Raw genomic sequence first — 14,976 nt, 5'->3', positions numbered from 1 at the left:
AAAGCTCCTGCCTGGTCAGCCTTCTCGACTTCTTTGACAAATGTTTTTCCCAAGTTGGAAAGCTCCATGAGGCTTTGTACCTACAGAAATTAATTTACAGGTAAAACAGCAGGTACTTGTGAGAAGAATTATGTTAGTGTATCAGGAAAAGAGATACCGATTAGGGTGCCACAGGAATCAGTATTGAGACCACCATTAATTCTCATACACACTAACAACTTGAACTTAGAAACTCAATGCTAAGATTAAATTTGCTAAGGACTACAAGAGGTTTGCATTTATATAGCACCCTTACTGTAGTTAAAGTCACATTAGAGAAGCATTATAAGATAAAATTTGACACCAAGTCACGTTAAAAAGACCTGCAGGTATATGTCTCTTTTCACAACTACCAGAAGTCTCAAAGTACTTTACAGTCATTGAAATACTTTTGAAGTGCAGTCACTATTATAATGTGGGAAATGTGGCAGCCAATTTGTATACAGCAAGCTCCCAGAAACAGCAATGTGATAATGACCAGGTAATCTGTTTTTGTGATGTTGATTGGGGAGTAAACATTGCCCAGGACACTGAGGATAATTGCCCTGGTGTTCTTCAAAATAATACCATGGGATCTTTTACATTCATGCAAGCAAGCAAATTGTGCCTCGGTTTAATGTCTCATCAAAAGACAGCACCTCCAACAGTGCAGCACTTCCTTAACGTAGTATCAGCTTAAATTTTGTACTCAAGCCCTGGAGTGGGATTTGAACCCAAAACCTTAGTAGAACTGGTTAACCAAAAACTTACTTCTTTGTTCAAGCTTTAAGCAGTGCCTTAAAGGAGGAGAGGTAGAAGACAGAAAGTTTTAGGGAGGGAATCCCAGAGCTTAAGACCCAAGTAGCTGAAGGCATGGCTGCCAATGATGGAGTGATAAAAATTGACAATGCGCAAGAGACCAGAACTGTAGGAGTGCAGAGATCTGAGTGTTGTAGGGCTGCAGGATGTCAGAGACAGTGGGGGGAGGGGGAGGTCATGGAAGTGTTTGAAAACAAGAATGAGCATTTTAAAATTGAGGTGTTATTAGACTGTGAGTCAATGTACATCATTGAGACTTTGTGTGAGTTAGGATACAGAACAAATAGGAAATTAGGAGGGGTAGTGTATTTGGAGGCAGCTCAGAAATTACAGAATGAGTTGGAGCAAATGTTTAATTGAACAGAACAATGTATATTAAATTTAATACAGGATGAAGTATACTGCATAGGAAAGAACAATAGGCTACACGTGCACTCCACAAATGGTGTAATAGGCTAAAAACGGAATTTTTAAAAGCCCTAGGAGCCTTAGTAAACTTGAAAAGGTCAACATGTTCAACCAATGCAGTCCAGTAATCAGTAATGGAGGCAAAGATCCTGGAAACTTTTAAGAAGCAACAGGATTTTATCACAAGAGGATTTGAGTATAGGAGTAAAGATGCCGTACTGCAATTATATAGAGCTTTGATGAGACTGCACCTGGAATTTTGAGTGCAGTTTTGCTCTCCTCACCTAAGGAAAGGTATAGTTGCCGTAGAGGGAGTGCAATGAAGGTTAACTAAATTAATCCCTGGGATGGAGAGATTCTATGAGGAAAGAATAAATAGGCTGGGCCTTTATTCTCCGGAGTTTAGAAGAATGAGAGGTGATCTCATTTAAACATAAAAAATTCTTCCAGGGCTTGACAGGGTAGATTCAGGATGTTTCCCCTGGGGTGTCTAGAACCAGGGGGGATAGTCTCAGAATAAGGGGCAGGCCATTTAGGACGGAGATAAAGAGGAATTTCTTCACTCAAAGGGTGGTGAATCTTTGGAATTCTCTGCCCCAGGGGGCTGTGGAGGCTCAGTCGTTGAGTATGTTCAAGGCTGAGATCAATAGATTTCTACATATTAAAAACATCAAGTGATACGGATTAGTGCAGGAAAATGGTGTTGAAGTAGATCAGTAATGATCCCACTGAATGGTAGAGCAGGCTTATAGGGATGAATGGCCTACTCCTGCTTATGTTCTTATGGGCAACATTTTACCCCCATTGGGAGGGGGGAGAGAATGTGCTTCAGTGGGCACGGCAGGCGGGTTCCTAATCAGCGCCCCCATTTTACATGGGCGGGCCAATTAAGGCCCGCCTAGCATCACGCTAGGTAGTGCTATGTGCTCCCTGTGTGGGTGAGGGATTCCCTCAGCCAGGGGCGTGCTCTTTTGTGCATGCAGGCAAAAGAGCGCACAGATCTCCGAGGCAAAGAGCTGCCTCAGGGAGATCGGCTCAGATGTTAAACTTTAAAAAAAATTGCTGCCATGTCCCTTCATGTGACAGTCACATGAGTTGGGACATGTCCATATCTTTTATCTTGAAATATTATGACATTTTAAGATCCCTCATGAAGCCTCATCCTGCCCACGGATGAGGTTTCATGCTTTTTCTAAAGGCCGCCCGGGCTCCTCACCTTGGACGGGCAGGTGCATTAATTACCTTAATTACTTTTCTAAAGGCCTTAAATGGCTGAGCCAGCTGCGCGCCGCCGGACTGACAATCTAAATGACACGCAGTGACGTCGGGATGTCCGCCCGAAGTCACCCTGCGTCATTTGACGTGTCGGTGAGTGGGCCCCACCCCCGCTTGCTGACTGGAAGATCCTGCTCTATGTAAACATTTGGATACTGAAATGCAAGGACTTTGCTATTCGGGTGAATTAAAATTGGTCAAATGACGTTCCTCATCTGTATTATCATTGTCTTGTGATTACATTAAGGAGCCAATCTTATTCTAACCATAGACTACTCATGCAGTTACAACTGGAGTCATTAGATCATGCTCAGGAGCTGTTTACTGTCTTAAACAGCCATTCGTGATTCCCTGGTATTCACATTAAGAGGAACAGATATATTTTTCACAAGGACAAAGCAGACAGGAGTTCAGAATAAAGTTTTTTTTATTACATATGAAACTAAGTTGTACAAAAAATTTAATACCACAATATATTAATCTTACTGTGATCTGTATTTACACAGCTCGATAAGGCTGTCTGGAACAAGCATCAGGAAAACAGAAACCATCATTTAAACCACATCCTCTAACACAAAGCTGCAACTGTGTTCCACGTACAAACCAAACAAGCTCCTTCTCATGTGGGGTAGGGGTCGGGAAATCAGTAGCTCTCAATTACTGCCCACGGTTAGAATGGTGACTAAACTCAAACTGAGTCTTTTTGTACAACGTAGATCATTCATCTATCCCTCGTACAGCATTGTAAATAGGTTTTGTGCTGGATGTGGATCAAGGCTTTCTGAATACATTTCATCAAAGACCCTCAAATAGACACCAAGACAGATAATCACCGCCCATGCACCAGGAGTAATTATGAAAATGACCCAAAGCAATAGAACATTTTCTATTGCTGTTCAGCAGTTAAAATATCTAAAATAGAATTAGCTCCATCACATCAACATGATGCCATTATTCCAAGTGAGCTACTTGGTAGTGGATGCAGTAATGCAGAGTCAGCAACAACAGTTGACTGTTTATTCTTCCCTAACCCCAAAATCCAAGAACGTAATCCTGAATAATGAGTTATATTGTTTTGACAAGATTTGTATCTTACGCTATTTACCCTCTAATATTGAAAACATTCTAAAATTCGAATCATTAAATTTCCTATATTGGCACACAATCAAATGGATTAAGGGGAAGAGTGTATTCCCTAGTTTCTGAAGACTCCAAATGGATTAATTCAGAACATGGACAACCTGATGTCAGATGTTGTGCCTGATCCAGTTTTCACAGGACACTGACCACCTCATAATTAACACAAATTATATTTCCTCCTTATGGGGAAAGTCAAAATTAGAGGGGCCATGAAGCTTTGGTACGACTTCCTCCAAATGCTATACTTTGGTACAACACAAATATGAAAATGGTTAATATCTGCTGTACTATTTCCCTCTCTAGATGCACATTTAGAATATCAATAATTCAGCAATGCAGCTTCAGCGCATTCTGAAAACTACTGTGCTTTAAAACAAAGCAGGCCCTATCTTAAAACACTTTAAAAAAAATGTTCTCTTCCATCTAGTTCCACATCACTGTCCATCCTCCCCGCACCTCCGCCACCTCCCACTCAAATTCAATATGTACAATCAGGCACAAAATGAATCTGGAATAAATGTTAAGGTAGATTTGAAATACAAATGTACCCGTTCAAAAGCAATTTGGAACTCGATCATTACCCCGCTTATTCCAGTCAAGAGTTGCAATGAAGGGGTTAACACAGGAAGCAGCCCATCAACCAGCAGTACAATGAAAACATTTCCTACTATCTTCAGATGCATCCCCCCAGTCCCTAATGTGGTCAAGTCTAAAGGAACGCCAATGTGTAATTAAACCCAAACAATTTATCAGCTCCTGATAAGTTATTCGTGCCAAATTATAGAAATGAAATTACTGGGCCTGCCCCATAAGCTTGGTGCTTTATCAGTGATGAGCCACACAGATTAGGAAAGTCATAAGTTTGATTGCTGAATTTTATTGATTTAGCTAATGTCAGCCAAGTTGGTGTTAGGCCTGGTTCAGGGAGGGAAATACTAGTGTTCCCATTTGTAATAATTTGCTGGAAGAGCACATTTATGGAATCAAAGACAGTTTCAGGCTCTGCTGTAATGGTTCTGAAGGATGAACAGTCTGTCATCATTGATCATTGATGCTCATTATATGTAAACATACATAAATAGCCATTTGAATGAGATGGCAAAAGGCAACAGTTTCTGCAAAAACACCCCAATAAGGACAGAATACCTTTCGGGATAGGAAACGGAGAAATCAATCAACTGAAACAACTGTTTTCATCTCTCACCTCCATTACTTGTAGGTATTTAGTTGCAATCCAAGTAGTTCAAATTTAAATAGCATAAAGGCCATCTCTTTTCTTCAATACCTTACCAAGACAACTGTACAATAGCCAGGAGGTGGAGTATTAATGATACTACTTTGCTTTAGCCTTTGCAGGGAGGGTAGCATCATGGTAATATTACTAGTAATCCAGAGGTCTGGGCCAATGCCCTGAGAACACAACTTCAAATTCCACTACAGCAAATGTGAATTTAAAAACAATAAATAAATCTGAATGAAAAAGTTAGTATCAATAATGGTAAAGACCCATCTTGTTCACTAATGTCCTTCAGGGGATGAAATCTGCCATCCTTACCCATCTGACCTGCATGTGACTTCAGACTCTCAACAATGTTGTTGACTCTTAAAAGCTCTATGAAATGGCCTAGCAAGCCACTCAGTTCAAGGACAATTAGGGATGGAAAACAAATGCCAATGACAGTCACATCTCAAGAACAAGAAGGGAATTTTATTGAGGTGATGAGTTGGAGAGCCGACAAGTTGCCTCCTTTGAGAAGGCCCACCTAATTACAAGCCAATCAGGCAATTAACACACCATTGGCAGGCCTTCAATGGGATCAAGACCCCAGGGGTTAGAAGTCCTGCCCATCAATCAGAGGTTGATAGCTCTTTTGCTCAGCAGTGCCACCAGGGAGGGGGTGCCTACTGCAGGAAATACACTCACTGGAGGCCCAGAATCGCACAGTGACCTAGGCCTGAGTGATAAGTGATGGCTGAAGGGATTTCGTGAAATGGGCAAAGTGGGGTGTAGGGGGTTTGACAGCAAGAGCAGAGGGTGGTTCTCAATAGCCACCCCTCCCAATGTCAGGTCCCTCAATCAGTCCCTGTGCATAGGTTTGCTTGTTGTGCTCTGTGACGCGACAGGCCCGCCTGAGATTGGTTCAATACCAGTGGTGGCAGGATGAGCCCCTTAAGTGGCCATTTACGGGCCTCAATTGGCAGCGAGGTGATAAGGCTGTGGATGGACCTTCCGCCACGGACTTAATTGGGGTGGTGAAGAGCATAAAATTTAGCCCCAATATAAAAAAATTATTGCTGCAAGTTGAAAGTTCTTGCCCTTGTTCCTGTACCAGGGTTTAAAATTCTTCCCTTATCTCATGCTTTTGTCCAAATCAAAAATTATTGAATAATTTTTTGGCATACTGCAGCTTTATCTTAGATACTGATGCCGTCCAATGCACATAATTTAAGATTCCATAAAGAGCAACTCTAAACATTACCTTCCACATTCCATTTGAGTTTGGTCCTGAACAAGTTGGCCATGCTGCTCACTGGTTTGATATACTGATGGGTGGTTTGTGGTTGTATATTCAGGCTTTGCATTCTATTAAGATGGTGATCTTTTTAACTCTTTAACTTTGATTCCACAATTTTACTATTGCAATCACAAATAAAATTATACCTAACAGTTTTGTAATTTAGTAAAACCTTTCAGAATGCAAAACCTTTTCGACTTGCGCTACATCCAGAACAAATGCAGGTAGTTAAAATTTTGCAGCAGCAGATGCCTTGACATCATACTGTGTACTGAAAAGGCTATAAATTCTCAGAATTTTTACATCTATATTGGTAGAATTTTAGGATAATAGCATAAAAAGTTACTTTGAAAATTGTGGTTGAGGTGTTATTCTCATTTTCCCCAAATGACAGCAGGTTTCATTAGAAACAAACATTACTGTTGTGTGGCTACAGAGACCCCTGCAGCACATTGGAGAGAAGATGGAGATCATTTTTTTAACCATTGTGCAAAATTAGTTTGACTTCCTGCTGTCTGTACGCATTCTTATTTTTTTATGAAGTTGAGCTTATTCATTTGGGGAAATACAGATGCATCACAACTTTAGTTTTAACAGCTATCATGCCCAAAAAATAGTCAGGAGGAAACATGTTCCTTTCCTCAATGACTTGTAAAAGTGTTGGTAAAGTGAAATGCTTTGTCCATTAATAAGTGCATATTAGCCACTTACAATACAGACAATCTGCAACTCTATTTAAGATCCAACATTGTGCCAAAATTTCGTTCATTATCAGTCTCAAGCCAACATCAGGAAGGAAGCTGCATTATTGTGCCCCTTTCATTTGGTTCAAACAGAACTGAGTTATAGCATCTATCATGAAAGATCAACTTGGTAAACTTTGAGTAAGCGTGTGCTTTTCTACATGTGGAGATAATAAAAACAAACTAACTTTGCAATCTGTACAAAGTGATGTGAAGGCATGCCTTATGCACTTTGTTCCTCCACTGAATCAAAGACATGGGGAGCATTCAAGCTGCACTCTATGCTGGGGTGGGAGAGTTGAAATATTAAAAAGATGACAATAATGCAAAAGAAAAATACTGCAGATGCTGGAAACCAGGAACATGAACACAAAATGCTGGGAATTTTCAGTAGATTTGGCAGCATCTGTGGAGGGAAACAGAATTAATGTGCAAAGTTTTGCCAAATCAGCAGAGGTCCTGTTGTTGAGCTGGTTTTTGGGTGGCTGGAACAATCGGGCAGGAGGAGGAGCTTCCCCCACAATATTGCCAGGCGGAGGCAATTAAGAGCTGATAGGTGGGGGAGGTGGCCAGATGATCCACACAACTGGCAGCTCTGGAGCCTTGGCAGTGCCACTGAGAGGTGGCAGCTGCTGAGGCAGCAAGGGGAGGGCACCTCCATTTTGAGGTGTCCTCAGAAAGGTGAGTATTAAATACATTTTTGCATGGCCCAATTGGGCAGGGCCTGGAAAAGGGAGGGGAAACCCCTCCAGCCGCAGCATTGGAACGCAGGGGCATCATTTGCTTCCAGTGGCGTCCTCCCCACATTGGATCGCTCTGCTACTGGTAAAACGCCAACAACCCAGGAAAACTGCCCTTAAATGGGGCCATTAAATCAATTAAATTAACTATTTGCCTCAGGTCAGCAGACAGGCAAGCTGCTGCTGTTCCCACTTGAACTGAGCAGTCTCAAGGTGGCTCTTAACTGCCACCTGGGGCTGGTCAAATTCCATCCCATGTTTCAGATCAAAGACTTTTCATCAGAACCAGCAGAAGTTAGAGATGGACTGAATGGCCTCCTTTTGTGCCATAAATATTTGCAAGTTTCTATGTAATAGGTTTTAAAGCAAATGAAAATGGGGAGTATGGATACCTGCTCTAAACATCTTGCTTTTTTTTTTATTTGTCCCATTCCCCCTCCCTTTGGCCTTGCATCATTAACCCTTTTGTCATTCAATCTTCCCTATGTTGCACTCTATCAGAGTCTCCCTTTGTTTTTTTCCCCACTCTCCCCTTTTCAATTGCTTATAACCTATTACATTTCTAACTTATCCCAATTCTGATGAAAGGTCACAGACTTGAAACGTTAACACTAATTCTCTGTCCACAGGTGCTGTTAGACCTGCTGAGTACCTCCAGTATTTTCTGTTCTTATTTTAGATGTCCAACTTCCGTAATATGTTGTTTTTTTGTGAGCTTGATGGGTGAATGGTTTTTCATTGACTGCACATCTTATGTTCTTGCTTTCAGAGCATTTGAGTTGTCTCGTTTCACCATCTCCAAACTCAGGTCTTTAGAATGAAAGGTCAAAGGAGGATTTCCACCTATATCACTTGGGGCGGGGGTGTGAAGATAACTGGTGCAATGGATTGCCCATCTGTTCCAGTGCCTGCTCAAATTTTCATTTCAATTGATTTCTGAGGAATGAGTTTCTCCAGCAATTTACCATTTTCTGGTGAAGGTGAAAATTACCTCTATGTGCGTCTACATACACCCTTCTCACATTTAGACTGAAAGCATATAGTATGATGTATTCTGATGGTAAACTAGTTTTCTGGAGCAATGGCCTTGAAGAGGCGAAAATGAAGTTCTCAATAAGCATTTTTGAAGTTTCAGGCAGAAACTGTTGAAGTGATTAATTCCATCACCAAACAAGTCAACTCAATTGTTAAGTGATCTACATAAGATGATGTTAAAAAAGACCATATTATACCTAATCCTAAAAGAATAATGATGAATAATCACCCCTGCACATAATGTGAAGCATGATTTGGAAAACAGCTGGCAAAGTGCATTTGTTCAATTTCTAGAAGTTATTAGACATAGACAAAGTGATCAATGATATCTGCAGAGAAGGTAGGTGGGTGTTATACTAATGCCACATTGAGTCATCAGTGCTGTATAATGAGATAGTCCCTGCAGTAAAAGTAATTATAAAGATATTCAAAGTAGCCAGGCCCCAGTGGCAATATTGGACAAGTTGAATCCTGAAAACTCTCCATACAGAGGTGAAAAAAATAATCAGTCATCTCAGAGTTACACATACCTTTGAGTGCTCGATGTGACAGCAGCATTGGTTGAAGTCTGAGAACGCACTGCCTATCTTACTGGTCAGAGGAGACACAAGAAAAGGACTAAGATTCAGGATGCTATGCTATAAAACCCATTGGACACAATGGCCTTGCTCAGCTAATACTAGCCAACACAAGAAAGGACTGAGGAATTGCACTAGAAGAATTCTAGTTTAATGTTTAATTTCACTATTCTAACTGTTCTAATCCCACACAGCTGAGTTGACATAGGTACACATGTACGCCTCCAAACAGCAGATAGATAAATGAGTAATACATTAATTAATTCTTTGAGATGTCACTGAAAATTGGCTAGGTTGGTGTCTACTTTAGACTAGTTAAGTTTGGCTCAGTCCAGCTATGGACATCACTGTTCCAAAGTGGAATGTGATGCACAAAGGGACTGAATTAAAAGGCTTAATTTTACTTTTAATGCAATAACTAGCACTGAAGAGCTCAATGGGCTGAAATGGAGAAAAAAGATGTTGGTGGGAAGGCAGGAATTCCACACCTCATTATCCATTAAACAGAACAAAGGACTCATTTATACATAATGAATAAACTTTGATCAGATTGAAAAACTAAAATACAAAAAAAAAGGAAAATTTAGTGATTACAGATATTGCATTCACCATCATTGATCTTTTGAAATATAAAAACACACTTTATAATTCTCATAAACTTACATTCAGAATAAAGATTTAGGGAGACTTGTGCAACATTAGTGATTACCTAGATGTCAAGTTTACATAGGAACTCCATTACCTCCTGATTTGGTAGAAGTCCAAAACCCTGCAGGAAATTCTTCCCTTCAGTATACATCACTAGGTATGAAGAAGATGGCAACATGGCTAAATACCTGGTCTTTAAATGATAAAGAAAACACATACAAAACCTAAGACGTTGTCTAGGTTGGTGAGTTTGTGTTGTATTCCTTACCAATCAGTAAAGAAACAAAATAGGAAACATGATAATTTAAACAGTGTTTAATCTAAGAATGCCCTGCCAATCTGATGGAGCGTGGGACAATTATGGCAACATTTCAAAATTAAGATTCCCATCACTCAAGTGAGATATTTTGGGAATGCGCTATATACAGCGATGAGTTAATATCATGCTTTTAGAACAAAAGCTTCATTCCAGTCAAAAGACAACCAGGGCTGCAGTCAGGTGGCAAAGATAGAATTACAATGAATTTGTATCTAGTCAGGTTGATGTAGACAAGATATGGTTTCCATGTTAGCCTTCTTCATCAGCTAGAAACTGGGTGGTTTTATTCATTCAGGGACTTAAGTTTGAATTGGTCAAATAACCAGAAGCCAATCTTAAAAGCTCGAGTAAGGTGAGTATAAAGACAGGCACTTAACATAATCTCAGTATGGAAGCTTAAGCACATATATTGGCCAAAATCACAGGAATTTCACACTCCATAAAGCTTTATTCTGAATGTCTCACCATAAAAAATATACAACATCCAGACATCCACTCAGGAGTTCAGTCTCATTTCAGTGCATTCTCTGAACATTGAGAAACAAAACCCAGATCTTAACCACAATTATGATACAGGAGTAACCACAGGTTCCTTTACAGAATGGTAGGAATGTAAACACATAGCACAAGATCTATGGCAGCTCACAACCAGATAAGGTGGGGGTGACTGGAAACTTGCCCCGGTTAAGGGAAGGTACTGAAAAACTGAAATCATATCCTAACAATTCAGAAGCCCTTTAACATTGCATCAGCAACACAACCTTCCTTATCTCCAACAATTCATTAAGTGTGTGTGGTAGAACATGTATCAGAGTCAGGGAATCCCTCATAGCTGTTAACTATGCACACTAACAGTGTAATACCCAAAATACACTTCATGATGCAACCCCACTTGCACTGGGTGGAACAAAGAAAAGGCAATAGAGAAAGAGAGCATATGCAGGATGCACTAGCGACATGTTCACTTCATTTGTTTTTCCATTTTTGAAAGTAATGTATTATTCCTAGGCCTGTAATAAAGGATATGCTGGTTGAATATGGTGCCACACTTCTTACTATTCTTACATTGTTTCTATTTTAAATCCTGGAATTTCCTTTTATTCACTTTTCTGTAGCTCCTCCCATCATGCAACATTGTCTGAGGGCGAGGGCAGACAGATAACTTAGCCCTCAGCTTCTGTCAATATTGGTACTTGGGAAGAGGTTGAAAAGTGGATTGACCTGCTGTCTGATATTTTATCCCAATGAATGGTGGAGCTCTTGACTGATTGCCTGGTATCTCCCTTATTCAGATATTGTCTTAATGTCCTGGTAGGGTGGCCTGTGCTAAAGGCCACTAAGATTGGACACCTTTGTGATGGAGGTCAGGTGATGCCATCACACGTGGGATGATGTCAGGATGCACGAGGTCAATATCAGCAAGTACAGGTGTGACGTCACCACATGAGGGGGTGATGTCAACAAATGCGATGATCTCTCTCTTTGGAGATTCCACGCTTGTTTGGGGGGGGGGGGGGCGGAAATTATCAAAGCAAATCTGACTTTTGCATCCCTGTCACATTGAGGCAGCTGCGAGTGGGGAAAGTATTAATAACTTGTTAATTACATTATAAAGATTTGTAAATGTCAATTACAATGTTACACTTAAGAGAAACAGGTGATGGGTATTAATCATCTTCGAGCACATATAAATGGGGATTCCACCAGGGGCTCTCACCCCTTCTGATTTATTGGTTTTATTTAATTTATTGATTTTGTTTGTCTAAAAAGAATCTACAAATGGGGATCCACAGCTATGTTCGCGGCCTGTGGCCCTGGAGAGGGAGCACGCGGTGTCCACCAGTACGCTAGAGGCCTACTGCGATCGGTGGGCACCTTGGGACTGGGGTACATTGTGTCTTCCCCACCCCCACCCCCCCGGAATGATATTTTGGTTTAGTTAGCTAAGTTTCCTTTGACATTTAGATTTTTGTTATAGCCCCTAGTGGGGCACCAACAACCCCTCTCATTTATTGATTTTGGTTTAATTTATTGAGTTTTGTTTTACTAAAAGAGTATAAATGGGGACCGCAGGTCTATTGGTGGCCCAGTGTCCCTGGAGAGGGAGCACGCAGTGTCCACTGTTACGCTTGAGACCTTCCGCAACCAGTGGTACTGCGAGAGCTGGGGTGCCTTATCAGCCCCGGGAACAATATTTTAATTTGATTTTGTAAGTTTCCGTTGAAGTTTTGATTTAGATGCAGTGCCCCATTAGGGGCCATCACTCCCCATTAATTTGTTATTTTAATAATTTTTTTGTTTCATTAAAAAGATAAATGGGGATAGCTGGGACACTGGGTGGAATGGGAGGAGAGCTGTGAGACTGAACAAATCAATGAACTTTCTTGATAAGGAAAAACTCTGTGTCATGGTTTTGGCTTCACCAATTCGTTTGGATCCTATTAACAGCACAGGCCCATGCCAGTGCTTTACTGAGGAAAGTGGACTACAAGTCAAAATAGTGTACCGGACAATGGCCAGACTGGCTAAAAACCAGATGCCTGGCCACCCTATGTCTTGGAGGTATTCACTGTTCAGTGGGGACAGTCAAGGGGTTGGAGCTCCAGTCAGCCACATTTTCAGGTATCAAGCCAGCCTTTTCCTTGCCAGATTTACAACTTGTTTACAAAGGCAAACCAAAAAATAGTACAAATATTTACACCGCTTTGTGCAGTTACTAAGTTTTAACAGGTTATTGCTTTTCTCCTTGCACCTGAAGGAAAAAAAGAGAAATATTCCTCTACATTTGGAACAGAAGCACAATTTTTTAACAAGGCATTTTGCCTACCTGGCGGGTTGGCAGATATTTGACTAATTCATAAAACAGACAAATGTTTCTTGTAAAAATCAGTATTCAAAAAGAAAAAGGTTTTGCCAATGATACAAGTACTTTGCAAAGATTTTTCTACATCTAGCCCACCGAATTGTGACATACCAGTCAGTCATGCTTGCATTCCTGTCATGGTGGTAAACACTTTGTCCTTTTGCTTACATTTTATAAAAACAGAGAACAGACACACATTATCTAGTTCTTCTTAAGAGTTCAAGGGGAGTGAATGAACTAAGGATTCTACAAATCAATTTCAGGTGCACTATGGTGAATAGGGAAGGTGATCAGTGGTTTAATACTTACACTCCTGATATACACATACACTGCTACATACGTGACCCCAATGATGTAAAAATGTACATTATAAGGAGCTCACCGTCATATTATGATGAAATAGGGTCGCCCAGAAAGATGATGCAAACATGTTTAAGTAAGGAATTGAATTTTAGAACCTTCTTTTCGTTTGAATGCCACTGGCACCAAAGCTTCAGCAGTTCTCAGACAAAATGAACAATGTAGCATAGTCCTAGCCAGGTGAGTGGTGAATTTCATTCCAATGCATTCGGTTCATCTGCTCTTTGTATGAGAATACTATCCAAGAATTTCCTGAATAGCTGTAGTTTCAGTAGGCGAGAGTGGCCATGTACACCCGAACTTCCTGGGTCAAATTCTCTCTACACGTACTATCCCTCTCCTAACTGAAGCACTGTGGAGAGCACCCAGCTCAATCACAGCCATTAGATTTTTTTTTATTATTTATTATTTGTTTTAAAGTGACATTTCTTAGGGTTTCAGGCAATGAACCCTAGCATCTGACAAAATAGAGCATTATTCTGATTCATGTATGAATTTTTAAGCAGCCTATTCACAAATTACTATGGGAAGGCACCATGCAGGTAGCGAGGCAGGAAGCGACAGCAGCAGCACATATTTTTTTCTTTTTCTTTCTTTTTAAAGTTGTTGGACAGTTAAGGCTTGTATCAGACTCATTTTCCTCTTGGGGCTCATTCATTCATTCTTCTGCAAAATAAAATAAACCAAACATTTCAGTAACAGAAATACTACTCGCTAAAATGGGGATATTCCCCATTCCATGATTCAAAAGGCATACACCTCCCTTTAGTCAGTCAATGGGCATAGCTAATATATCCGTCACTCAGCCCTATTTCTGTCAACACAGTTTTTCTTGTTCAACAGGTCACTCGTGCACATCCTGTGCTCTCCTGTTTGATGGAAGGCTGCAACTACTGACACCACAACACTAGGGGGAGCACTTCCACACATCCTATTATTTTCCCACTCTCTGGCAAGCACCAGCGAAGCACAAATGTACGCTTCCCTGCAATGAGCTAAGAGCACCTTGTTGGCAGCTAAATCCCTCTTCTGATTCTAGAGTTCACCTCCAGAACTCCCACTAAGACAGATGCCTGGGCAGCCTTGGAGAGGGCACACAGAATGTCCTCTGCTACACTAGAGGCCTTCGGCGCCCATCACAACAGACAGACTTACAGACACTGATAACGTTCTGATTTAGTTGGCATGGTTCCCTTTGGTTATGTTGGGAACTATATGACTTCTTTGGCATCTAATAATTTGATTGCACCATATGTTTCATCATTGTATTAGTAGTTCTATAAATAGTGTATTTGTAGGCATTAGTTTTGCTGGTTCCAGTTTTGACGATGTCAGTGCATTCTTTGCATACACATGCAAACAAGCTTTTCGAGCAGCATCAGGAGTTCATGTTGATGGATAGTTCCCATTTGTGAATCAAGGTCTGACAGCAGAAACAAGTGATTCTCATGCTGGGGGGCCCAGGATCAATTTTAGTCTTGACATACCTTTCAGGTCAATATACTATCCCAACA

At 40.7% G+C, this 14,976-nt stretch overlaps 1 protein-coding gene across 1 annotated transcript in view; it reads right to left on the bottom strand.

Moving 5' to 3' along the window:
• Window positions 1-2,929: 2,929 nt before the first annotated feature.
• Window positions 2,930-14,976, bottom strand: part of LOC121285829 — a 238,360-nt gene continuing 226,313 nt past the window's right edge. Inside the window, exon 12 of the mRNA XM_041202699.1 lies at window positions 2,930-14,128. Within this exon, the coding sequence (XP_041058633.1) occupies window positions 14,117-14,128 (12 nt within the window). The 3' untranslated portion in view covers window positions 2,930-14,116. The remainder of the gene's footprint in view (window positions 14,129-14,976) is intronic.

Source organism: Carcharodon carcharias, chromosome 13 (genome assembly GCF_017639515.1).
Source record: "Carcharodon carcharias isolate sCarCar2 chromosome 13, sCarCar2.pri, whole genome shotgun sequence".
In the NCBI taxonomy this organism is placed as follows: domain Eukaryota; kingdom Metazoa; phylum Chordata; class Chondrichthyes; order Lamniformes; family Lamnidae; genus Carcharodon; species Carcharodon carcharias.
Note: the sequence above shows the minus strand (reverse complement) of the source record. Positions and strands in the feature narration are given on the sequence as shown.